This window comes from Rhamphochromis longiceps, linkage group LG3 (assembly GCF_057381845.1).
Source record: "Rhamphochromis longiceps isolate RC_006_pf linkage group LG3, R_longiceps_female_GT1.1, whole genome shotgun sequence".
Lineage (NCBI taxonomy): Eukaryota > Metazoa > Chordata > Actinopteri > Cichliformes > Cichlidae > Rhamphochromis > Rhamphochromis longiceps.
Genome location: NC_140559.1, coordinates 12,890,083 through 12,917,628, shown reverse-complemented (window position 1 = coordinate 12,917,628; position 27,546 = coordinate 12,890,083). Strand labels below are relative to the sequence as shown.

Here is a 27,546-nt window from a genome sequence, read left to right as displayed (position 1 = left end):
ACACATGTACAACTTTATAAAGTGTTCGTCCATCATTGGAAAAGTATCAGACTGCTGTCATTGAACATGTTATATTTGAGCCTCTTCAGCAAAACGTCATCATGTGTATCCATGTTTATGAACGACATACTGAGGAGGAGTAATGCTTCATAAATGATGAAACAAGTATTAACTAACACTAATGCTGAAGAGTGTGCAGCTGTTATAAAGTGTTAGCAGCAAAACACTAAACATCAACAATACAGAAACACACAGAGGGGAACAACAACATCTACAACAGCAGCTTCACCTGCTGCTCACATCACACACGTGGAAATCACATATTTACTAACATTTTACAGTTAATTCATTTAGATTTAGATTTGTTTACTTTGAAAATTAGACTCAATTAATATTTTCTGGTTCAGAAACGTCTTAAACAACAAGATTTACATGTTAGTGGCCACGTTGAGCCTCCTGTCAGTGTTTAGTTTCACCAGACTAGCTCTCTGTACCTGGCTATATCACCATGGTAACAGATGCTGAACACAGCCTGGTGTAGATCAGGTTATGTTCAGTGTCAGATTAAAATCAGCTGTAAGTGACACATTTTCTCTGAGTCTTTTATGTCCAGTCTGCTCTGAGCTGGAGCTCATGATAACATGAACGTCACTTTGATGTGGTGACAAACTCCTTCACCAGATTGTGTGTCAGAGCTGAATGCAGCGAGTAACCTTTCATGTTTAAGTGGATCGAGGTCAAAGTGTCACAGCTTTAATGTGCAGCTGTCAGCTTACAAATAAACTGCAGCACAGAGCGCTCACACACATTCATTCATTCATTCATTGACATGTTAATGATTGCTACCAGCATCGCTTAGTCTCCTTTGATGCAGCAACAGTGTTGCCTGTGTTGTTATAGTTACATATTGTTTATAGCTCTGTGTCACCTGTTAATGTAACAATATTTCTTATTAATGGAGGTGAAATCAGTGGGTCTACTTTGTGTGGAAGAAGACAGAAATAACGTATGAATGGTCGTTGTGTGGATGTGGAGAAGAGAGGCCCCAAATGCAGGCTGAAGCTGAACATCCTGGATGACTCAAACTGTTTCCCTCTGCAGTGAAAGCTGCTTGATGCTGTTTTGTTTTAAAGCCCATCAGAAACACATAAATACCTTAACAGTACAACTTTTATTAATATTTTTAATGAAGCTTTTTTCCCAGGAGGTCTTAGTGATGCTGTAAATGTCACTAAGTGCAGTTTTATTCTCACAGACAAACTGTCACATGTTAAAAAACTGTTGAAGGTAAACGTTACAAATTTGTGGACTCATTTCTATAAACTGGCTTCAATCAAGCAGCAACTAAATTGTCAAATAGAGCTAAAATATTTTCATGAATTATTTTCAGCACTCATTTATTGACAGACAGACTTTATTGTGTGAAGAGCATGTTATTTACCTGAGCTGTGAGATAAAAGGCAGACACTGCAGCAAACTCCTCACTTCACTCTCTCCATGTGAGCAGCCTGTCAGCTCCACTTGTTTCTTCTCTGGTTGGAGTTTCAGCAGCTCCAGGAGGATGGAGGTCTTTCTCTCTGAGAGGTTTATGGACCAGACTGCAGAAGCTGACTGGAAAACTGGCTGTAATGATGGAAGGACACTCAGACCTGTTTTAGTCTCACAGTCCTTCACATGGGAGCACAGATCCAACAGGAAGTCACACTGATATTTGTCATTGTAATGAGAATGAAGAGGGAATGTCTGATAAGAGCAGACTGATGATAGCATGTTGAGGATCTTCTCTCCTGTCCTCTGTTCTCTCTCTGCTGCTACAATGAAGAGATTCATCAACAACTCAGTTTGATCTGAGAGATTTCCTGATGACTGACAGAAACTGGAAGAAAGAAAAGGAAACACGATGTGATGATTTGATCTGAGCACAACAAACAGAAACAAGCAGCACTGATACCGTCCTAGATATGTCTCGGATAAATATCTCCAGCATTAAAAATACATTAAAACCATAAGGTCAGTACTACAGTTGGTTTAATTATTTCTATAAAGTAACTCAACTGGATTTTAAACCACAATTGAAGATCACATGAAAACATTGAGTGTTTAATAAGTAAAACCAAAGAGCATGCCTGAGTGAGTGGATGTGGGGTAAATGGTGTAAGAGGAACGAGCTCGCACTTTGACAGACTCTGTGATCACAGTGAAGGCAGACTTTCACCTTCCTCTTCCTCTTCTGCAGGACTCTCACAGCTCGGTCATACAGTTGTGTTTCACTGTTGACTGGGAGGTGCAGCTGATTCTCAGTGAAGTCAAGTAAACTCACGTAATCCACGTCCCCATCAGTCAGAAGAGAAATGGTCCACAGCTGGCGTGACAAGGAGTCACTCCTACAGTTGGAAGGTTGGTAGAGAAATTCATTAGTTCACATTTAATCAGCTGCTGAGAACTATTATTATATTATATATGATTATTTATTATTATTATTATTATTATATTATTATAGTCTATTTGTGTAGATTCATGCTGAAACTGAAGAACCATGTTCGCCTTTTTTCATGCAAAACTCCTAATTTGTGCAAAGCTGCCAGAGGCTTAAGAGGATTGACTCTGCATACGATATAAAGAGATGGGTGAGCTGATGTGAGTTTGCAGCCTTCAAGGTTTAGAAAGTAAATCTTAAACAAGTGTAAAATGTACATTCAAAATACGAACAGATATAGTCAGCAGAGTCACCGCAGTTTGAACAGGATGTAAGAATCATTCTGTCTACAGAAATAACACCATATAAGACACATGTGGAGCTTCAAATGTTAGAGATCCTGCAGCTGGCTTTTGGGGCTGTGCAGGGCTCTCTCTTCTGGAAGATGATTGAATAAAAAGAAATATAAAATGTTTTGACCACTATGAGTCAGATTTTCTCTGTTCTATCATGGGGACAAAAGAATCGGGGTTTAATACCAATTTACCTCTTGTAGCAGTTTTTATCTCTGGTTATAAGGACAACTTTACCCTCCTAGGATGTGGCGTCCACAGATGGGGACATCACATTTTGGTTGCCTAGTAGGGCTGCCACGATTAGTCGACTAGTCACGATTACGTCGACTATCAAAATCATCGACGACTGATTTAATAGTCGACACGTCGTTTGAAGGTTTGTAAGATCGCAAAAGACACAGGAATAAGTAGTAGGATTTAAGAGTGTAATAACGGACTGAAACAGAAGAGGGCAGCACTGCATGTACAAGGATGCCAGCTGCCGTTAAACCCCGAAGAAGAAGAAGCTGTGTCCCAGAATTCATAGCACGGCCCAGCTCAGTTTCCAACAATGGCGGCAGCCACTTAGTTTTAATATTACTCTTATTATTCTTTCTGGGTCACAAAATAAACGTTTAACATATTTTCAGGCGAGAATGTAGCTGTGTAAACCTCAAATATCTGCTCAGTTTATCAAGACACCACATATTTTCAAAAGCGCTCCGACGTTTTCGGAGACGTCTGTTACCCACCAGCTCGATAGCTAGCCGGGGGCTAGGCTCACTAGAGCCGTGAGAACACCGGACTCCCAGCAAATCGTTTTCAAACCCACCGCCTACTCAGGTTAAACATGATATATAAGTCACTTAGATAATTTAAAAATGTTATTGTTTGGCTTTTTTTTAGTATCTTATTTGTTCCTGAGTAAATCGGTTTGGCTGAGATTAAAGTTATAGTTTTTACACAGCTGAATAAAGGTCAAGCAGACAGCTGATCATCAGAAGTGTGAGATGCTCGAGAATTTACTCCGGTGTCCTGTTATATTTTAGATAGCAAGGAGTTTATTAAACTTCACCGAAACAATCTGCAAACTTCATTGAAATTTAACAAACTATCATCTTGTCTTTATTTTTAGTTTGCACAGACCTTAAACACTTAAAGCTGTAAGCTAATGATAGTTATATAAGAGCAGATGCTGCTGGTGCAATAAGCTGTACGTTTTACGTCCAGTGGATGATGATCTGATTAGTCAACTATCAAAATAATCGTTTGTGGCAGCCCTATTGCCTAGACAACAATACTAAGTTTTGCTCTTTCAAATGAACCACGTCGCTCAAAGGGGCACAATTGTTGTTTCTCATTTTGTTTTTGTACTCAGGAAAAATGCTGCTGTGTTCAGACACCAAATAAAGAGTTTTGTACATCATTACTCAATTGTGACTGTATAGTGTTCTACTATAAAGTCACAAGAGCAAAAAGAAATGTAAAATGCATGAAAGAGTTCAGGTGTTAGGAGGTTAATGGACTGATCATTGCTGACGTGTTAGGGTCTTGCTGTTTGGTTAGAAACTAAAAAACAAAGATACTTCTCTTAAATCTTAAAGGTTTTGACTCACTGTCAGCTTGTTTGTTGTGTTCAGGAGATGAGCTAATATTTACACTGAACAAAAATATAAACGCAACACCTTTGTTACTGCTCCCATTCCCCATGGGATGGACGTAGAGACCTAAAATTCATTCCAGATACACAATATAACCATCCCTCCCAAACAGTGGTCACAAATCAGTCCAAATGTGTGGTAGTGGGCACATCTGCCATATTGAGATAATCCATCCCACCTCACAGGTGTGCCACATCAGGATGCTGATCTGACATCATGAGTAGTGCACAGGTGTACCTCAGACTGCCCACAACAAAAGGCCACCCTGGAATGTGCAGTTTTTTGCGCTATTGGGGGTCTGGGGACCCAGAACCGGTCAGTATCTGGTGTGACCACCATTTGCCTCATGCAGTGCAACACATCGTCGCATGGAGTCTATCAGATTGTCAATTGTGGCCTGTGGAATGTTGGTCCACTCCACTTCAATGGCTGTGCGAGGTTGTTGGATATTCGTGGGAACTGGTACACGCTGTCGTATACGCCGGTCAAGCACATCCCGAACATGCTCAATGGGTGACATGTCCGGTGATTATGCTGGCCATGCAAGAACTGGGACATTCTCAGCTGCCATCTGCCCTGAACAATGTGAACCATGATTCATCCGTGAAGCGCACACCTCTCCAACGTGCCAGACGCCATCGAATGTGAGCATTTGCCCACACAAGTCTGTTACGGCGACGAGCTGGAGTCAGGTCAAGACCCCGATGAGGATGACGGGCATGCAGTTGAGCATCCCTGAGACGGTTTCTGACAGTTTGTGCAGAAATTGTTTGGTTGTGCAAACCAATTGTTCCAGCAGCTGTCTGGGTGGCTGGTCTCAGACGATCTTGGAGGTGAACCTGCTGGATGTGGAGGTCCTGGGCTGGTGTGGTTACACGAGGTCTGCGGTTGTGAGGCCGGTTGGATGTGCTGCCATATTCTCTGAAACGCCTGTGGAGACGGCTTATGGTTGAGAAATGAACATTCAATGCACGGGCGACAGATCTGGTTGACATTCCTGCTGTCAGCATGCTAATTGCACGCTCCCTCATTGCTTGTGGCATCTGTGGCATTTTGCTGTGAGACAAAACTGCACATTCCAGGGTGGCCTTTTGTTGTGGGCAGTCTGAGGTACACCTGTGCACTACTCATGATGTCAGATCAGCATCCTGATGTGGCACACCTGTGAGGTGGGATGGATTATCTCAATATAGCAGATGTGCCCACTACCACACATTTGGACTGATTTGTGACCACTGTTTGGGAGGGATGGTTATATTGTGTATCTGGAATGAATTTTAGGTCTCTACGTCCATCCCATGGGGAATGGGAGCAGTAACAAAGGTGTTGCGTTTATATTTTTGTTCAGTGTATAATTGATTGTACTTTAATGAGAAAACTGTATTGAACTAGCAGACTAACAACATCAAAATTTATCTAAACACATTTTTGTAGAGGAAATCCTTATATTTATGTTTATATGTGAACTAGAGGGTGAGGCATTTTGACTTAGTGGATTTTAACTGAACACAAGGTAACAAAGGCAGTATGTTTCTCATTCGAGAATAAAAGCTATACGTGTCTGCCTGATAACTCAGGAGTAACAGCTACAAATGAACACAGCATTAATCTGGGAGATAGGTCTGTTACTCTAACCTTACTTTGGGTTGTCTTTAGCACTGCTCATGGCCTCTGATCGTGAAATTAACTTCACAATAATTATGAGACCATGGGTCAGTGTGATGCAGTGGTGCTAGTTTACAAGTTAAATGTGCTTCAGCTGAGACTGAAAACGTCTTAAATAAGTAATAAAATCTCTCATTCAAATGACAAAAGTCCAGGTAAAGTTAGTTAGCTTTCTGGGATCCCCTCACCTGGATTATTGTATATGCATCAAGACTAAAGAATAATGTTACCAAATACCTAAAGACTACGTACAAACTTTCTGCTGTCTACAACTCACTGGAAACATGATGAAACAAAGCTGAAACAAATCCTTCTCACTACTATGTTTTCATTTTTCACTTTAAGAAAAACACATACTGCTCTAAATCACTGAATGCTTTACATTTAAAATATTAAAAACAGATGTACAGAACCCTTTAACTTCAGATCTAAATGTTCTCACTTACCTTTGAAGTTTGCTGAGGCATCCCAGCAAAGGCCTCATTCCCTGTTTTGATACTGTTGTATCCTCCAGGTTCAGCTCTATTTTCCTCTCCTGACTCTGGCTGATTACATAGGCCAGAACACAACACTGCTGAGGATCAAGAGTCTCTCCACTCACATCAATAAAGTAGTCCAGTTTATCCAGGAGGCAGAGGCAGGCATCAGGTGACTGAGACTCATAGAGGCATTGACATAAGAACATTAAGTCCACTTCACAGTCTTCACTGTCACTGCAACCTACAAAGGTGGTCACCAAGTGTTTGAAGAACCAGTCAGACGTGTCTCTGAGCTGCTGAGGAGGAAGGAGAACTTCTAACAAATCAGTGTTCTTCTCATTCAACAGTCCACACAGGAAAGGGACCAAGTGTTTCATGTGTTTGCTGCCCTGAACCAGACACTTCTGTAGAACACATCTGGTCTTCTCTGGATCCTTTAAGACCCACAGAGCTGCAAAAAACTCCTGAACCGTGTAGTGGAGAAAGGCACACAAGGGTTTCTTTACAGTTGGGCTGATTTGAATTACATTCCTGCTCAAAATGGCCAAATTAGCACAGCTGTCTAGTTTGGGCAGTGATGTTAGGCTCACATTTTTTCCTTCTGTTGCACAAAAAGCTGCCTGAGATAAAGACAGTATTGCATCCCATTTAGTACTTTCATTTTCAGGTGTCTTGGAAACATTTCTCTGATTGCAGAAATGGAGGATATTGAGGTATATTTCAGTAACTGTGCAGGGATGTGGAGAGAAATCTGAGCCCTCAAAGCTAAAGCAGGCGACCACCATCAGGGCGTACATGGGGACGTGGCACCACTCTCTTGGTGGCGCTGTCACTTGGTGTTCGCTCGCTCTGCGTTAGAGTATCACTTCCTGTTCCTGCTGAACCACAGTGGTGTTTCTGAGTAGCTTAATTGCTTAGCAATTTAATTAACAACTTTTAAATACATTCTTCTTTCATAGTATAATCTTCACGTGCTTCATCCGAAGCACACTTTCTGTGTACTCACTACCTGATTTATAGCCAAAGTATTCACTCACTGTGTATTTACTGTTTCGCTAGCTTAGCTTAGCTCTCTGTCTCTCTTCCACAGCATGTCTTTATCCTGTCTTCCTTCTCTTACCCCAACCAATCACAGCAGATGGCTGCCCCTCTTTGGGCTCTCACACTCTGAGGGGCCTCTGGATGTCTGCCTGGATCTCCTCCATGCCTGCTTCATGCCCTCATTGGAGGGGCTATCACTCCCCACACCCTATAGCATATTGTTAAATGGAGAAATGTCTTAAAGCATTCTCAATCATCCAGGAAAGTAAATCTCCAAAAGTTGATTCTGTTCATCTGGACGTAGCGTTTTGTGGGAGAAACGTTTCATCATCATCCAGGTGACTTCTTCAGTCTCAGCTGACTGCAGGTTTCAATCTTATAAACAGTACATTTGCATATTGACTGAAACCAGCCCACTGAAGGAACAATGGGCTGGGAGATCAGTTTCTGCATCATTAATATGCAAATTGTCATGACCATTGATCAAAGACCATTGATCAATGTGATGAAATGTTGCTCCCACTGAAAATGCTACCTCCAGATGAACAGAATCAACTTTTGGGTACATGGAGAAACCTTTTGAATACAAGCGCGCTCACGCACTTAAGCAATGCGGTTGAAAAATGTGGGTGCGCCTAACTTTTGTGCTGGTTTTCTTAGGCGCACCAGTGCAATCATGGCAAAAAGTTAGTGTAGAGCCCTGTAGATGAGACCTAAACTAAACACAACTGTAGCGACTTCCACAGTTGCTAGAGGTCGGGGTGGAGTCTGCCTATTTGCCTGACGTGCTGTCAACTTTACGCAATAATGCGAGAGGTGGAATTGCTTGCTTGTTTATTAAAGTGCTTTGAGAGTTTACAGAGTAATGTCATCGGCTCCCGATTCAGACTCTTAAACATCACAGGCTCTGATGCAACAAGGGGAAACTCGTGGTGCAGCGGTCAACAAAAACTACAGCTCCAGCCCTCCTCTCAGAGAATGACAGACTGACCACGCCCTCTTAATTTCACCACTAGCACCCACGTGACTCCCGTTACACATCACCATAGCAACCAAACAAATGAAAACCCAGTGATCATCAAAATTCAATACATTTAGTTATGGCTGCTACAACAACAAAACCCTGACTAAATAACGGCACAAGAACTTAATATATTTCCAATATAACATAAGAAATCAGAAAATACAAAATAAACTCAAACAGCTGGATCACACACCCAGCCCCTGACAAATTGTCTGATTAGAAACATCTGGAAAAACACAAGAAGACTCTCACTGTTGTTTAACTTCCACAGCTGAAAAGACTCTCAGCTGATCTGCATGTCTCATCATTTCCTCTTATTGTTTTTTACTAAATGTTTATTGCTTAGTGTTCAGTCCATCGTGTCAGTGAGGGGCACAGACCAGAGGGAGGAGAGCAGGTAATCATCATATCTGTGAGCTTTAGAGCAGACTGAAAATTACTACTTTAAATATTCATAGATTCTTTTGAATAGGAAGAAGAAATCATCTGTGGTTCTCATGTCATGTTAAGAAAAAATAATATTACAATTGTGTATTAAACAAGTAGATTTTAATGTTTATTACAGTCACTAACTCATCATGTAAAATAAGCCACAGAAATTAGCACTGGTTACACCGCACAGTGCAAAAGTCTTGAGCCACCCATGACATCATTATATTTCCCTTCTAAGGATCCAGATGTTCTTCTAATTTCTTAATGCAACAAGTTTCCAGCTTTCTTTGAATATGGTGTAAATGTTTGTTTGTTTCTCTGCCTGCTACACATCTATTGTAGGATTTGCCCAGCTCGCCTCTCCCGGACAACCTTCCGCTCTAAGCTTCACCTCCACCCGCGTCAAGTAAGACTGCTGCAATCTGCTGCATTGATGACCCCCCCCCCCCCCCCCCCCCCTTCCCTTTGTGACTCTTAGCCCTCACCCTAGCACATGTGGGGACTCCTGGCACTATGGTGGCTCACTGAAATGTTTACTCATAGTACTGTTTCATAGTTTATAGCGTTTTTCTCACAGTACTGTTCATACCGGTTCCTTTAGTGCTTCGACAGCATCTCATAGCTTGTAGATCATTTCTAGTGATTCATTTTGTTTCATGCAAAGTGATGTGACTCCTTGTAAAAGAACATCCCTCAGAACTGGTTTTTAGGCTCTCGTCTTTAGTTTGTCTTTCACTAAAAGTCTTGTTTTCATTACTCTCTTTTGTCACACCTGACTTCCTGTAATAAACTTTGAGATCTGAGAGTTATTTATTTCACACTTGGTTCAACAGTTTCCCTTCATACACACACAAACTGTGATTTCCCTTAATATCACACTGCACCCCTGAGTGAACAGGAGCAGGAAGAAGAAAATATTCTTATTAAACCGTGTCCCCTATCTGCACTCCAAATGATATTACAAGTGGGCACCATCAACCAAGGAACACATTAACGTTTGTCTACAGTTCGTAGCACAAAGCACACATCAAGAATATAACCAGCAATATACCCCACCGCATAATAGCAAGGAGAAAAGAATGAACCCCAGTTAACTCAAATTTCTTTCAAATTCATCATATTGATTTATCATTTTAAACATAGCACATTTTAAAACAGCGCATGTTTGTACAACTCTTAAAATTATAATGAGCAGTTCCACAATCTTATAACCGTTGGACTCATTTGTGTAGTCCTGCGAACTGATGCTAAAAATGATATTTCCTTCTGTCCTCACCTCCTAAACAAATTGAAAATGATATTTGTAACTTGAGGGCTAATATATTATTTTTAGCCTTATTTTGTCTGTGTTACATCCCCCAGGAGGATGTCTCTTCTCCCTATTAACCCTTTGTTTTGTCCAGGCTCCACCTCCTCTGTCCTGATTGGATGTTGCACAGAGTCCGGCTAATTGGTAATCAGCAGAGCACTATTTAAGGCCTGTGGAGCTGTGCTTCTGGGCCCTCTGGCCATTTTGGTTGCCATACTTGTGCAGGCTTGCATGCCTTTGTGTCTTGTGTGAGCATTGTTGTTTCATGTTCGGACTGCTTGTAGGGGAGAGCTGCCTTTTGTTTTGACACCCTGTTTTCTCCTGTTTATGTGTTGTTAGGTAGGTTATGGTTATAGGTTGTATATTTTGTTTTCTTTGGAGTTAGGTAAGTTTCTTTTATTTCAACATCAGGGATGTTTTGTTTGTTATGTTGGCCTTGGCTCTCCCTGACGTTATACTAGGGGTGCAACGATATTCGTATCGATATTGAACCGTTCGATACAGTGCTTTCGGTTCGGTACGAACAATATAATTTTTTTCAATTTTTTTTTTTTTTTTTTTTTTTTTTTTTGTGTCCCGTTTGGATCTATAGCCATCAGAATTGTTGTCTTGAGGCCAAGAAAGATGCCAAGAGGATTTATTTTAAGTGGATCATCATATTGGTCCATTTGATTGACCTTTATTATAATTATGAATTTATTTTATTTTCAGTTGCAAACGGGACAGACATGACTGTGGGATAGGACAGGGGGAAAGAATGAAAGAAAGAGGGGGAGAGAAAGAAAGAAAACCAAAGGGGAGAAAAAAAAAAGAACAATACAAAATTTGTAATTTATTTTATCAACTTTCCTTCTGACGATGCTGTCTGTGTTGAGCGCTCAGTGAATCTGCATTTGACTACTCCGCCTAGGCTCGAGAGTGCAACCTAGGCGGAGTAGTCGAACGCAGATTCACTGAGCACTCAACACAGACAGCATGGTCAGAAGGAAGAGCGCAGGGCAAGCTAGCGAGACAGAAGTGGACCTCCCCACCCTCATTCAGATCTGGCGTTTGGAATTATTTTGGTTTTCATGTGACGTATGACCCTGAAGGTAAGCGAGTCATGGACTAAAGTAAAACAGTATGTTGGATGTGCCATGCAATGCTCAATTACATGGGTGGGAGCTAGTGTGTTAGCGCAGTTAGCTCGTTAATGTGTTGGCTGTCTAGCCCCTCTGTATAGGGTAGCTCGTTAACGGAGATTTGCCGTGTTGTGGCGTTAAGGTTATTTCAACGAGATTAACCTGAAAGCACTAGTGGGAACACAACGAATATGACTGCACATTTACACCGACATCATCCTAGTGCAAAGACAAAAACAACAAGCATGCATGCTACAAACTTTAGCCGAGTCATTTAGACAGCTGTTAGCACAGGATTCTCCTTATGGAGACCTGATATGTTTAATATGCTGCTGAGAATATAGCCCAGAAGAAGCGGATAGTATAGCTTTTATTTTGGAAAGAGACATTTCTCTGTAATAAACTCTCTTTTCCAAAGATGAGTGATTCCTCAATCAGATACAGGGCTCGCAATATCGCTAGCCCGATGTCCCGGGGCTATCTCTGCCCTGCCTGTCGGGCTATTGTAGGAAGGAAAAATATATGTCAATGCTTTTGCATTCTTTCAGAAATGTAGCTGGGTAATTATGTCATTGGGTGAGCCACTGTCAATATGTGACATATTGAAATCGTGTTTGAATTTGCACTTGTTTTTTTGCTTTCACTTTGCAATCGCGCGAACTGTGTATAGAGAGCGACAGCACTGATCTGTGAGTGATGATAATTTGTGCACCAATTCCTCTGACATCGTCTTATTAATTGTTAGCTTACTATGCAAACATGACAAGTGAAATCTCCCGCAGCTTAAACATGTGAGAGGTTGATCGCACAGAGAATCGCTGAGCTTATGTGAGTGCGGCAGGATATATATTTGACTACGATGACCTGGATGACTGAGAACCTTCACAGACAGATATATATTTTAGTTCTGCTGAGCCAAATAAGACAGGTCAGGGTGAAGAAGTGACAGCCAAAGAAAAGCTCACCACAAAACGGAGAAGTTATGACAAATCAGACTATAAGGCAAAATGGTTTCATGGACAAAAGAATTTCTGTGGCTGCAATATGACGAGCTAAAAAACAACACGCACAAGGGTTAGGGTTAAATTTAAAAACATAAACTTTCTTTACTGTTTTGTAATGTCTGTAGTTTCTAATTATTGGTTTTAAATCGTATTACTTCACTACTTCAAACTTTGTGCAGAAGAGTTTAAGTCAAAAACATCCCTGGCCTTTGATTTGGTCACTTCCTGTAACCGTGACGGGAAAAACACGAACAGCTGTGTCTGTCAGAGACCCTGCAGTACTGTTAGAATGGTTTATGGATGTATTTATTGATTGTTGTTATTAACATTATACATTTCTGTGTTACACTGTCTGCTGTAATGTACAATAATCCTTCCCCTGAGTAGCCCGGTATGGCCGACGCATCGCCGTAATAAAGGCAGCCATATAGATATGACCTATATATTTTACAAAAAACCAAAAAACGTTTGCCGTACATACAAGTTAGAGTCGTAACACTTGTGTCTCTCTTTAAACGTTTACAGCTCAGTTTATGGTTCCCGTGTCTGCAGGAACACCTTATTTAACGTCAGCGTATCCTATCATATCCTGAACACATGCGGAGAGTTTACCGCGTGGATCAAGTTTAAAGCGAAAATAACTGAATGTGACGATGTTATGAAACACGCACTCGAAGTAACGGCGGGAGTCTGACCGCAAAACATCTTTAAAACTAAAGAGAAAACATACCTGAGCAGCGAAGCAGAGCCTCCGAGCTGAAGCTACTTTTATTCATAAAGAAACACTTCCTGTAGTTCCTCCTCAGCTGTGTAGGTCCTGCTGGTGTCCACACGATGGCGCCATTGTAGTAGCAGACAGATGACACAAACCACTTCTGTGGACTTTGAAAATGTTTTCAGTGAGAAACGGAAAACATTAAATGACTGAAATAGAAAGATCATTCTATAAATACACTAACAACAATAAATAGCGTGATATACACAAGGGCACAAATATAAAGAGTGAAAATGTGTAGTCAAAAGCTTCACACTGTCAGCTTTCACCAATACAAAGATCGAGCAGACGCAAAACGAGTACCAGCAAAATATCATTGCTCACTCACATCACTCAGTCGTTACACTGCACCGACAGTTTGCAGCTGCATGCCTGAATGTCTTCACATCACGAAGGATTTAATGTATAGATTTATTTTGACATGTTATTAATATACTGTACTACTTGTTGTAGTTAAAACAAGTCAAACTTGCATCAACACAACTAAATTTCTCTCCACCAGTCTAAACCAGTCCTACAAATATCTCCCAGTGTGGCAGCACAGATAACCACTGGTGTATAAGGTGCTTCTGAATTCACAATACTTTGATGAAGAACCTGCTGAGTAAACAATCAGACTGTTATTATTGCTTCCTACATCTGCTTTTTGAAAACCTCCCAAAGGCCCGTTTAAGAGCCACGTCAGTGTATTTGTATCTGTTCTTGCTGCATCTTCATTGGTCTGTCTCTCTGTTGCTATCTGTCGTTTTGTCTCTTTAGCTCTTCATCTTTTTGTTTTTGTCAGTTTTTGTCAGTGAGCTGGTTAACTTTTGTGTGTCTGCTGCCTTTGTTTGTGTGTTCTCAACATGATGCGCCCCAAATTCAAGCCCTGCACATCTTGCCAGACTCCCAATCAGGAAGCAGAAAAACCTGCTGTCTCCGCTCTGGAAGTCTGTCCACCAAGAAAAGCTCTGACTTCTGCTAAATGGGCCAAACTGGGCAGAAAGTATACAAACACATCCTTATAGAATATGATGTAACACTATAATTCTGAAATATAGTGGGCCATGAAAGATACACCCGACTCATCCTGCAGCCTTCAATTGGAGCCTCCAAAGGATGCAGACCCTGGCTGTGTCCCAATTCAGGGTCTGCAGCCTTAAAGGCCACATTTTGAGGCCAATTGCATCACAGTGACGAAATGAAGGCTGTCCCAACTCAAAGGCTGCTCGAGATGCGGCCTTCATTTCCCTGACAACAACAGCAGACACGTGGTGTGTGTGCGGGTGTCTGCCTCTTATAACCACAGTGATTCTCCTGTGGTTTGAAATCTCACATGATCTTGTGACGTGATCACGAGTCCAAACACTAACAGGTCACCTCAACAAGAACAGATTCAATCCTAATGATTTAGTTACCATAGAAACCTGAAATGGTTTGGTTGACAGCACATGTTAGACTGTTGTAAACGTCGCAGCCACACAGTCACACTTCCTGAGTGTTTCTAACATGATGGATGTGAAACACTGAGTGATGCTTCATCACATTCACACTCACAGCTCCTCTGTCAGTGTCTCAGCTATGCTGGCAGCCTGGAGTCACCTGTAACATGACTGTGGGCTGATGCTGAACTCTGACTCTTATATGTGTCTTATTAACCTCAGAGCTGCTCAAACTGAGGGAGGCGGGACTTACAGCACAGGAAGTGATGTCAGAATATAAAGGCTTTTAGTCCTGAGTGAGTGACAGGTTTGACGGTGACGTGGATCTCCTTCAGACCTGGATCACAGTCTTCACACTAAACCCTTTAAACATCTTTACTCTGTTGGTTTGATCAGTAAGAACAATAATGTCATAAAACCATGATGCTTCCTCTCCTGATGAATATAGATCCGTGTAGATGAACCACTCAAAGGCTCCACTCAAACAATACCTAACATTAAATATATGATTATAGTCAGAGGGGACTCCAAAATAAAAGCACCTTTAAACCAAGTTCTTTCAGACTAAAAGGAGACAGGAAAGACAAACTGATCAGAACTTCCTGGTGAATCATGTCAAATAAAAGAAACACAAAACCTGTTTCGTAGTATAAGAGTTCATCCAACCTGCAGCAGTGATACTGAAGTCTGAACAACACAAAAACCAAATGAATCTGTCCATCAGTGATAATAAAGATCAGCCTGACATCAATCTGTAACATCAGCAGGACCAAGATCACTTCCGCCGTGTCCATTACTGGTAGGTTAAACTGGGAGAAAGTCTCTAACATGATGAAACCATAGTCTATGATCTAGAGCATCATAGTGGTGCGTAGGTTCATCCAGGTCACAGTGCTCTACACTGAACAAGTCAAACACCTGGACTTCACCCAGTTGGTGTCTTTGTGTCTTCTTTCTTCAGCTCTACAGACTAACACAGAGAACTGTTTCTAATACATGGCTTATCAGTGCGTTTGAGTCCATCCACACAGCTCAATATGTTTCTACTAACACGTTCTACCAACATAGAGGTCAGAGTGAAATAATGAGGTGTTAGACTGATGTTCTGCCTGACACCAAAGAGACACAGGAAGTGTTTGATTCAGTCAGAGGAGTTTGGACTTATTGAACCACCTTTGGTGTCTATGATGGTGTCGTCTGTGGAAGGATGTGTGGAGCAGAAACAAAACCAGCCAAGAACAACACCATGAAGCTCATTTAAGAGAAATGGAAAGCTCTGGTAAAATAAACACAGTTAATGATTTTGATCCCACCAGGTCCTGGACCCCTGCTCTCTGTCCAATCACAGACTGAACACATCAGCAGGACCACCAAAGTCCTCAGATTAGTCCAGGGTCTGTCCTCAGCCTTTGAGAGCTTCAGTTACTCACAGTTAGACACACTAACAAATATGTCATCATCCATCTTCTTCTACACTCTATCACTGATCACTAAAACTAGCTGATGTCTGTCCTGATGTCCAGACTGCAGTGAGTTTAATAAGCTGTGTTAGATTACACTTAGAGGGACAGCTTCATCTGTCAAACAGGATCTATGATGGTTTGATTACTGCACTTAACAGAGTTCATGGTTGAGCTGAAACAACAAGAAGACTCTGCAGGTGCACCTGGAGGTCTGTCATTAGATTTACTGCAGAAACTGGATCAAACTGGATCCAGGATGCAGCAGGTCTGTGCTGAGCAGAATGAATAAAGCCAATAAGATGTCTCTGTATGAGGAGGCGGGGTCACAGGAGGTTCACAGAAACTCTGCAGCAGCATCATCAGCTCACATGGAAACTTTGATGATTCACTTCTGTGGTGTTTTTACAGAAACACGTCACAAAATTAGCTCCACCTGTTTTGTGAGCTTTGAGTTTCTTGTCTTCATCCTGGATGCTTGTGTTGGTGTTTTTACACACAGCAGATATTTCCTGGTTGCTTCCTTGATGACCACATGAAGCTTTCTGAAGCTTGGATTGAAAACGCTTCATTACTCAAAGCTTTCCAACACAGGCCTCTGTGCTGCCATCTGGTGGACAAACATATGAAGTGCAGCATGAAGCTACAAATTAAACTGCTTCAGCTACATTTATATATAACATACTATAACCTATATAACTATATGTATAGTGTATTATGTAGGTTTTAGAGCTGGGGGTAGAATTGTTGATGGCCTGTTTTTTTATTTATGTTCCCCATGGTTCACCAGCTCTCACACAACATCAGCACCGATGATCCACGTCCTTATAAACCTCTGAATCAGGTCCTGAAGCAGTGACGTCTTGAGTGAAGACCTTACTGATCACATGACTCTGGTCACCTGGACTCAGTGTTTCTGAAGCAGTGTGCTGGGTTTTTACAAATCCGTGGCTGCTGCCTGATGTTGGGCCCACAGAGGAAGACGACTCACTCACTCGTCTTCACTTCCTCCTTAAACATGTGGAAGGAGAGCAAAGTGCTGCCAGACTCTTTTTTCTGACAGGAACAGAAGAAACCACAGCAAACTGTTCCAGTTCTTCATCTTCATCACAATCTGTTTATTTCTGATGGTGTCTTCAGTCTGAGGGTTTGAAGTTTCCATGTCTGTGTGATGTGTGGTGTGAAGGCTGCTGGTTAAACTGGGACTCACTGTTGAAAGCACTGAGTGCTCATAGAGAGATGCTCCATGAGTCCCAGTACAGACTACAATCATGGTGGAAACTTAGCTTTGATATCCACACACTCTGCTCGTCTGTGAGTAACTGTGATGAAGATGTGCAGAGATCTGTGTCCAAACAGGAGAAAGACTGTAAAGACTCTGTGCTTCTAATAGCCTCTGTTAACATATGTGAGGCTGTTTGTTGTTGTTGCCATGGAGATTTTCACTGTTTGGGTCAGCAGGTCATGTGATCAGGTTTGTTCTGCTGGACGATGGTTCAGTGTCAGGGTTTGTTTGCATTCATCAATAAATATCTAAATAAATCAAAGACTCCATGTTTGTTCTTTCATCATGTGACCTCTGCTCATCCATCTCTGTGTGTATCAGGATACATTTAGTTCATAATACACGAGTCAGAGAAATCAAAGAAAAGACAGCGTGATGTCCTGTATGGACAGGTGGAAGGAACCAAGTCCTCAGCTGGAACACTCGTGTTTGTCCACAGACAGGAAACACAGCAGGAAACTTCCTCACAGAAGTGCAGCTCATGGATAACACACTTCCTGACAGTCAGAATGAGGCTGCAGCCAAACACAGAAAGGTGTTTTTGTCCAGATGAGCCCAGAGAAGAAACACGAGTGTTCACAGACATCAGAAGCTCAGAGAGGTGAAACATGAGGTTGGAGTCCTCGTCAGCATCCAGAAGAGCTGCTGTGAAACCCTGAGTACTCATGACAGACTCTGATGGCACAAACACATCATGATTCAAACAGAAAGACAAACATGGAGCTCCTGATCCTCCTGCATGAGAACAAGCTGACATGAGCGCTGTGTCTGAGAGTGTCTCCCTGTCACAGTGACAATAACACAGCTGCTGCTCACAGTCATTAAACTGACCTGAGGTCAGCTGTGCTCCTTACATATGAACCATGTGACCTCACATCAGTGCTGTGGATGACTGTAGTCATAGAAGAGTAGAGCTGTAGCAGGTGGTGTGAGGAGGAGGTGGTGTATTCTAGTTAACGCAGTACTGAAACACTCCAGCAGAGGGCGCTGTTAAGTCCTTATTGTAACACAGTTAATGTGCATTCTGATGGATAAAGATCCAAACGGGACAAAAAAAAATAAAATAAAAAATAATAATAATAATAATAACAGGAAGCCAATGAAGGGAAGCCAAAACAGGAGAAATCTGCTCTCTCTTTCTAGTCCCTGTTAGGACTCTTGCTGCAGCATTTTGGATTAACTGAAGGCTAACCATTTCTAAGTCACTGTGGAAACACTGATCAAAGTTAAAGTCTTGATTTGAAACTCTGATTAACTACATGGGCTCACATGAAAAACTACAGGCTGACATTAACATTAAAGTACATGTAGAGCTTAATGCATTCCACTCAGTTTTCCTGAAGTGCACATCTTACAGTGCACTTTTTACAGCCTGGAACAAACATTTCAACAATATGACTTTAAATCTCACATTTCAAATACACTTGATTGATTTGAAATATTCTAATATTATAAGATGATGAGCGGAAAAAGGTTCATGTCCTAAAAATCAAAGTTCATATACATTGCAGTCAGATCAAATGCTTTAATACTTTATCTACATGTTGATATTTGTGTGCTCCCAATTGTTTATTTTTCCCTCTTTCACAATGAAAAACAGAGAGACTGAAAACATCTGGATCATTTGACTCAAATCAGATCTATTTTGTACAGTCACAAGTCCCAGCAGTGTTGTAGCTGGATAGTGTAGTGGTAAGACTATGCAACTTGGGAGTGAGAGGCGCAATTCCAGATTCCCACTTGGTAAGTCTTAGAATGGTGTGGCTATGTCTGCAGCTTTCACTACATCTTGTACCCTGTATGATTGTGTGCAAGCTTTGATTTAGCATTACTCCAGCTGCCTCCCTCCTCCCGCTCCACCACAACCACCCACACATGCAGGGCCTTGGAGTAGGGGTATGTCACCAGGGTGCAGAGGAGGCTACCCCCCCCCCCCCCCCCCGTCCCCTTCTGGCTGCCTCTGCCTCAATTTTATCCCACAACTTAGACATTCACATTACTCACACCCTCATTACACATACATATAGGATCTTGGGGGTGGGCACGATACACGGAATCCAAATTACCATCAGGGTGTACACCTCACCCCTGGCGTCGTTGCCCACCTCTCAATTTTAAATACACGTAGACATTGAGGGCTAGCAGGAGGGACTATGCGCTTACCTGCTGCTCTCTGGCAGGTAGCTCCATGCCCTCCTGGGTTTTAAATGCACCTTAGAACACACATGCATCAACACTACAATGAGCGGGTGGAGGGAGGTTTGGAGTCTTCTCTCACCCCCGTTCTCTGCGGCCTGCTGGAGCGGGGGGGCTAGGAGGAGGAGTTGGCCGTCCGACTGGGGTCTGGAGTGTGGGGCCTCCCTGCTGCTGCGGAGTCGGGGTGGTCTGCCTCTCCCCACCGCAGGGAAAAGGGTAACACCACCTGGGTCTGGGTGCAGTTCCCCCCTCCAGGGGCAAGGGTACCTAGACCCGGTTCGTAGAGTACGCTTGGAGAGTGTGATCGTGTGTACAGCGTCTCTTTATGTCTGTCTCCACGTTGGTTGAGTGTGGAGTAAGTGCACATGAGAGCATGAGGGTGGGAATGGATGTTTGTATCTGTGTGTGCCTGTATGTCTGTGTCTATATGTCAGGTTGGGTATCAGACACCACCTCTCTGGGGACATCTCAGGCCCTCCAAGGTTTGGAGGCCTATCTCCACCCACCACCACTTCCCCTGCCAGTGGCGGACTCCCTCAGGTGTCGGTGCGTTGGTGGTTCTTTGTGTCTGGGGGTGGGCGTCCAGGTACACACCGGCTCACTCCTTGGCGGCCGCTTATCGGGGCCTGGAGCCTGGGGCTCGCTCGGGCCACTTCGGAGGTGGGGTGCCCCCGGCCTCTCGGCCTGGGGCTCGGTCACTCAGGCGCAGCTGGCTGCCGGCGGAGCTCACGGGCGCGTCACTGCAACCCCCCCCCCCCCCCGGCTTCTGCTCCACGGCTGCTGGGTGAGCCCTCATCTGGGACTCTCCTCAGCTCTTACTGGGACAGTGGCGCGGCTGCCCCTCTGTTGGTCTTCCTTGGTCTCTTGTGTTCTGGGGGCCTCTGGATGTCTGGAGTTTTGATCTCCTCCATACCTGCTTCATGCCCTGGAGGACGGGGCTGTGGCCCCCCCACACCCTCTAGCAGATCATTACATGAAGGAACCTTTTAAAAACAAGCGCGTCCATGCTCACAGGTGTACACACGGGTGATCACACCCACAAACTACACCCTTTTTGGCTCCTACCTCAAAGCACACTGTGTTCTGTTGATCTTATGTGCTGCACAATAATGTTTAATATTTAGTATTTACTGTCATATTCCCATATATCATTGTGATGTTGTTTATTCTATTACTCTTGTTTTCTTTTTTCTTTCTCAACAGGTGATCCAGGTGATCGATAGATGCATTTTCTTTTTCTGCCCATTCTGTTGGTTTTTGTTTTTTGCCCTTCTCCCCCGTCCCTCTTCTCAGCTGTTTCTCTTTCCCTCTTTCTTTCTCCCCTTCTTTCCCCCAGTCAAGTCTGTCCCGTATTCAGCAAGTGAAAATAAAATAAACAATAAAAGGTGAATCAAATGGACCATTATGGCAAGGCTGGGAAGGTCAATTTGGTAAAGTAAATCCGTTGGGCATCTTTCTTTGCCTTTAGACAACAATTCTGATGCAAAAGAGCCAAACGGGACAGGAAAAAAAAAAAAGAAAAAAGAATGACCTCGCTAACTTTAGACCCATTTCCAAAAAAAAAAGCATTACTATATGATAAATGACTGTACAAACCAATGATTATATTTATATTTATTTATGTTATTATTTAAAGTGATATTTTAACATACTATTGTGCTGGAGCCGAGCTCACAGTTTGAGATGGACATGAATATATCATGTTAAAGCTACCACGGAGTATTAGGGCCACATTAAGATACAGAAATATTGCTGAACATTTGGAGAATACTGTGGAAATATGGAGATGAAAGTGAAAAATCTATCTGGAGATAAAAGTGGAATTGTGCAGATTGCAGTTGTTGTTTCAAGACTCTATAAAATGCCTTGTGTAGATGAGTTAGTGAAACAAACTGATCAGTCATCGAGTGATACAACATCCATCTTCTTTATTGCATGAGGGTGGAACCATCAATAACCTTGCATCTGTCCATGACCAGCCGTTTCATTTTCTACAAATCCACCCAACTTTTACAAGCCTGTGTCTTTTCTCCTGATTTTTCCTCTTCCTGAACCATCTTTTCAACGTGCTTATACTGATCACCGCATTGTGTTTATGAGCTCAAAGACAAATCATTGGACACTTTGGAGGCTTTCCTCCACATTTGGGCGATCAGCTGTTGCTCATAACTTCCTATGCTTGCTTGTGTCAGGCAGAAACCGGAGCTGCCGTTTCCCGACAAAAAATCGTCTGAGGAAGCGAGGAAGACGTGTGGGCAACCAAGTGAGAATACGGAAATACAGGAATATCCTTGATTTTGCGTCCTGCTCGGGGCTGCCGACGTTGGATGTTTTAGCTAAAACGGGCTTCGAGTTGAGTGCATGCCTTCCCCGCATGGTTTTCATCAGGACGCCGAGCTTTCCTAGAACATGTGAGTGACCATCTCATAGTCCCATGGCTTATGATAAAAGGTAAGAAGTCTCGGGGAGTGTGCAGGGCGAATGTGTGCCAAGTCCCTCAGGATTTAACCAGAGATGCTTCAGCCTCGCCCATTAAGATGACCCTATTAAGCTGCCATTTGATCTCAAATAAAGCATTTGCCCTCAATGAGCTTTTGATTAGGAATAACTTGGATTTTAAGTTCCTAACCAAAACTAAGTGGAATATGTTTTTTTTTTTTTTTTTTTTCATTTTAATGAACTGTGCCAGGCAGACCGTCATTGTCTAACCACACTGCATCTTTCAGGAGATGGAGTTGGGTTGGCTGTTAATCCCCATGGATTAACATGGACATTACATGGCTCACTAAGTGATTCTCTGCATTTAACCCATTCACTCAGTAAAGCAGTGGGCAACCATTTTGCAATGTCTAAAATTTCTAGATAAAGTGGCTCGTCTTAAAATCAGGAAAGCCAAAACTGTCTAAAGAGCTTGGAAAAAAAAGCGTCTGGACTTCTTTAAGTTGTTTGAAGGTGTTTCACCTCTCATCTGAGAAGCTTCTTCAGTTTTAGGGTCAAATAGTGCAGAGTCCCAGATTAAAGCCCTGTGGGGGTGTCCCACCGAGAGGGGCAAAAGGGCCCCCTAATGATACTCTACCTAATCACAGGAGCCCAGGTGTGAAAGCCAACACTGTTAAATCCTGCCCTGGTTTACAGAAGCTATCCACAGCTTTAGGCAAGTTTGCCGTAAAACCTGTCTGTCTAAGGCTTCCTCAAATCATCTTCAAGCAGTCCAAAATGCCGCATCAAGGCTTTAACCTGCAGTCATAAATTCTCCCAAATCTCTCCTGTGTTAAAATCCTTGCACTGGCTTCCGGTTGGGTACAGATATCAGTTTAAAATTTTTACTTTTACATTTAAGCCCTTACAAGGTGAGGCCCCCACTTATATCATTGTGATTCTTCAACCTTACTCTCTATACCGGATCCTTAAATCCATTAATAGTGGTCTTCTAACTATTCCAAAGACCCGTTTGAAAACAAAGGGGGATCGTGGTTTTCAAACCCAAGCTCCTACACTGTGGAACAGTTTATTCCCTGCCCCCTTCCCCCCACTATGCACCATTGACTCTGTGACTTAGACAGGCATTTGGTTAACTTGGGTTACTTACTACTTACTTGCCTCTGTGCTTCATGTTCTCTCTGTCTCCCCTGTCAGCCATGTCCCCTTATGAACTTTGCGTCTCTATGCCTGTCTCCCGCTTCCTGTTATCCTTTGAAAGTCTCGTGTCCTGTGTTCAGTGTTTTGAGTTTTGCTTTTCCTCTGTGTCATTACATCTGATTAGTCTGAACTGTGTTTCCACCTGTTCCCAATCCTCTTGTTATCCTGTGTTTAGTACCAAGACTTCACCGAGTTCTTTTGATTCCTCAGATGCATCCGATGGAAGACAAAACACTGCTCAGTAGACCATTTATCATTTTATTTATCTTTCATATTACTTCATGAAGGGAGATGCATCCTCCATGACACGTTGCAGCGGATCTCAAAATGGTGGTGTGCCCCTAACAGTTTTATTACAGAAGCTCTCTCATTCTAGTCTAAACAGTGTCTCAGTAACTTTCCACTAAAAAATGCTCCCCTGTTATCTACTTTTCCCCGGCAGGCATGAGCGAGAGTCTACAGCATTCCACTTCCCAAGGACACGTAGTCTAATGTCTTTATTTTTCAGGGCTGTGTCTACTTAATACTACACTATATGGTTATATGGCATTTTAGTTAATATAAAGCATAGAATTGAGGCACTTCAAATAATTTAATCCCAAAACCTGCCTGTGTATTTCAGTCCTTAGTCTTCCCCATTTGTTGTCATGTTGTGCACCCTTACTGCTGTGTGTTTCCCTCGTGCTCCTGTCTAAATCTGTAGTTTCCACCAATAAAGCTGATGTTCTCAGTTAACTTCGCCTGTTCCGGCGTTTGGGTCCTACATCCTACCTGCCACACAGCCAAACCTTGACAGTTCCTTTAACAGGAGGACACTCTTTACATTCAAGTCAGCACAGAGACACTGAGGAACCACTACGATGAGGCCAGAACCCAAACCCAGGATAAAGAGTTTGAGTGAATGTGGTGTTGAAGGTGTGGAGGTGGATCAGAGTGTCAGAGGAGACTCTGTAGAAGGACAGAGTGCCAGCAGGACAGTCCACATACAATGCTACTCTGTTAGAGACAGAGGAGGAGGAGGAGGCGGAGGAGGAGGAGGAGGAGGAGGAGTAGATGGATGTTTCTCTGTTATTGTGACAAACAGATTCAGGACCATCATGAGAGCAGATCAGGCACCAAGACTGATCATTCCCTCCAAACAAACAGTCCTTACAGCGTCCCTTTCTTCTGATTCTTTGGTAACTCACTGATATATCAACATTTCCTCTCCACTCAACCTCCCAGTAACAGCGACCAGTCAGACCATTTCTACACAGCAGCTGATAACAGTTTTCAAATCTGTCTGGATGATCAGGATATGACTGAATCTCCTCCACACATGTCACTTTCCTGTTGTTGTCAGAAATTCTGAGGTATTCGTTGGCTGTGTTTGTGTCGATTGTGAGTTGACAGGAATCTGATGGAGAGAACAAACACAATCCAGCTGCAGTTATTGATCCATCATCTGTTCATTGATTGACACTTTGATGGTGACTCCTGACATCAGAGATGTGAATGAGTGATGTGACAGTTTGAAGATGGTTGAATGTGTGCTGCTTTGTTTTCATGAATCACATTAAAAACACACTTACACTTCCTCAGACCTGGTGTCAACCATCGTTCTCCAGCAGGCTCCACCCTGAAAGGAGGAGGAGGGTCAGACCAGCACAGTGTCGTTCAGCATGCACACATGGACATTACATGGCTCTCGTACACACACTGTTAGACACTGATAAAGGAACAGTCCAACATTTTCACAAATACACTTCAATCCATACGCGGATCAACCTGCTGATGATTTGGACTGATCCTGGATCTGTAAGTTCTTTGAAGTAATGGTTCGATCAATTGTCAATTGCTGCTGCTAACAAACTCAGTAAAAGGCCAGTAATGTCGTGGGGATGGAGCTGGACTATCTTAGGGTTCTTATGGAGAGGCAAATGTTATTCAGGATAAAGACAATGCTGGATAATTTCTCCAACCCACTCCATGACGTGCTGGCTAGCCACAGCAGCACATTCAATGAGAGACTGAGACTACTAAAAAGCACCATTGAACAACAGGAAATCATTCCTACCTGTGGCCATCTCCCTGTACAACTCGTTCACCTAACACACTGTATACTGCTATAACTACACTCTTTTTGCACATGCTCAGATATTTATTAGAAAGTGACATAATATATATATATATATATATATATATATATATATATATATATATATATATATATATATATATATATATATATATTGCATATATTGTTCTATTTCTTACTTCTTGTAGTGTCTGTTTTTGTTACTGTTTTTACTGGAGCACTGTAACCAACACAATTCCCTCTAGTGATAAATAAAGTATTCTGATTCTGACGATTCTGAATTGTCACAGCAAGAAATCCAAGTCAGTTATGACTGAGGATGCTACTATTATCTCCAAACACATACTGAGAGGATGTAGTGTTTGATGGAGACCTCAATCTATAGTCCCTTTTCAATCAGTACCTTCTTGGATCGTCTCACTATAGTTCATCAAGGTTTTCAGGGTTTTCCATTAGGTACCTGGTACCAGGTGGTTTTTTAGTACCCATTCCACCAGGGTTCTGAGCGATCCAAGCAGGTACTAAAATGTAACATTATGAGACTGCATACAATTAGCTTTTCAATAGTGATACTCGATGAGCCACTTGTGAAACCCTGCAATGAGGGAAATGGCTACAAAAACATTGCCGTATTCCCCGGGTCTCTCTACTGGTTTAGGCAGAATTTAATCAGTCATAGTTTAGTCTGTCACCTATATTCAGTGTTCAACACTTTAGCATCTGATAACTAATACATTCCAATTAGAAGCAGAGAGCATGTCCAGCCTGCCATGCTTTTTCAGTGGTACCGTGTATCTGTGCTTAATAGGAATCAACTGTAACTCTTATCATCATTTGTAATCTGGTTTCTCTTTGATGGATTTTCTGATCATCAAAAACCTGCATCAAACTTACTTGTAGATTCTGTTATACTTGGGTTTCTTATATTTCTGTTTTTCTCAGTTTCTCGTGTTTCACAGCATTAAAATAAATCATGATACATCAATGTAATGTTGCTTCCCCTATTAAACATAACTGTGTTCAGCATTCCACACATTCAGATAATGTAATGATTGCGTAGAAGTAACAAAAGAAAAATTCAATATTGATAAATGGTAGATGAGGCAAACAGTTTCTGATTAGCTCATAAGTGAAAAAGGTAAGAAACATATCTACAAGAATAATTTCTTCTAAATAGAACGCAACATAACAGTGTGTATGTGTTAGTCCCCGCAGGGAAATCTCTGCTCTGCATTTAACCCATTCACCCAATGAAGCAGTGGGCAGCCACCAATGCAGCGCTCAGTGTTCAGTGGAGTTGAAACCCCAAGCTTCTGATCATGGGGCCACCACTCTACCTACAGAGCTATCCCGCCCCTGAACTGAGCTACCCCCCACACCCACACCCCTGCCTAATTTGGCAGTTTCAAGACAGATTTCCCTCTATCATTTATGAATTTATCATCCAAGTAGACTAGTATTTCTTTTCTGAGTAAAGAAAAACCTACTGTGTGTGGTTGCTCAGATCATGTCTGTGGGACCTGAGTGAAGGACACATAAAATGTTTCCTCTTCTTCCTCCTCTATCAGACATTCTCTCCATACCTGAGGGTGTCCAGTCTCCAGCCTGGATCCTTCAGTCCAGCTGACAGCAGCTTCATCCCTGAGGTTCCTGGATGATTGTAGCTCAGGTCCAGCTCTCTCAGACGGGAGGGGTTGGAGCTCAGAGCTGAGGCCAGAGAGGTACAGCCTTCCTCTGTGATTAGACAGCCTGAGAGACTGCAGACACACAAAACAATACATCTGTGAATAATTAACCAGAACTTTAATACTTAATGTTCAGGAGCATTTCTAAACTCAAAAATATCCTGTCATCTAAAGGCCAGGAAACTGTTATCCATGCTTTCATATAATCACGTCTTGACTATTGTAACTCTCTCTATCTAGGCATCTGTCACTCAAGCCTGTCCCGCCTGCACTCGAACTCTGCGCTCCTCCAGTCAGATGCTTTTATTAGTTCCACGCTCCCAGTTCAAATCTGAAGGTGACAGGCTTTCTCCATTGCCGCCTCGAAACTCTGGAACAGTCTTCCCCCTTTCATAAAATCCTCTTCGTCCCTGGAAGTCTTCAGATCAAATCTGAAGACCTACCTATTTTCCAAGGCTTTCGGATCTCTCTGACACCCCTTTTATTCTGTTTCAGCTACCCTGGTCTTTTATCTCATTGGA

At 42.4% G+C, this 27,546-nt stretch overlaps 2 protein-coding genes across 3 annotated transcripts in view; both read right to left on the bottom strand.

The window, feature by feature from the left end:
- LOC146672983 (uncharacterized) overlaps window positions 1–23,264 on the bottom strand; it is a 28,149-nt gene extending 4,885 nt beyond the window's left edge. The window contains exons 1-4 of the mRNA XM_085400916.1: window positions 23,221–23,264; window positions 6,524–7,405; window positions 2,127–2,384; window positions 1,442–1,876 (exon numbers count right to left, since the gene is read on the bottom strand). Of these exons, the coding sequence (XP_085257042.1) occupies window positions 1,442–1,876; window positions 2,127–2,384; window positions 6,524–7,405; window positions 23,221–23,264 (1,619 nt within the window). The remainder of the gene's footprint in view (window positions 1–1,441; window positions 1,877–2,126; window positions 2,385–6,523; window positions 7,406–23,220) is intronic.
- An 816-nt stretch (window positions 23,265–24,080) lies between these two features.
- The window catches only part of LOC146672981 (uncharacterized), a 43,612-nt gene continuing 40,146 nt past the window's right edge, over window positions 24,081–27,546 (bottom strand). For both annotated transcript variants that reach the window (XM_085401481.1, XM_085401480.1), the window contains 3 exons: window positions 26,924–27,097; window positions 24,835–24,881; window positions 24,081–24,659 (listed from right to left, as the gene is read on the bottom strand). In XM_085401481.1, coding sequence (XP_085257607.1) covers window positions 24,094–24,659; window positions 24,835–24,881; window positions 26,924–27,097 — 787 coding nt within the window. In that variant the 3' untranslated portion in view covers window positions 24,081–24,093. The remainder of the gene's footprint in view (window positions 24,660–24,834; window positions 24,882–26,923; window positions 27,098–27,546) is intronic.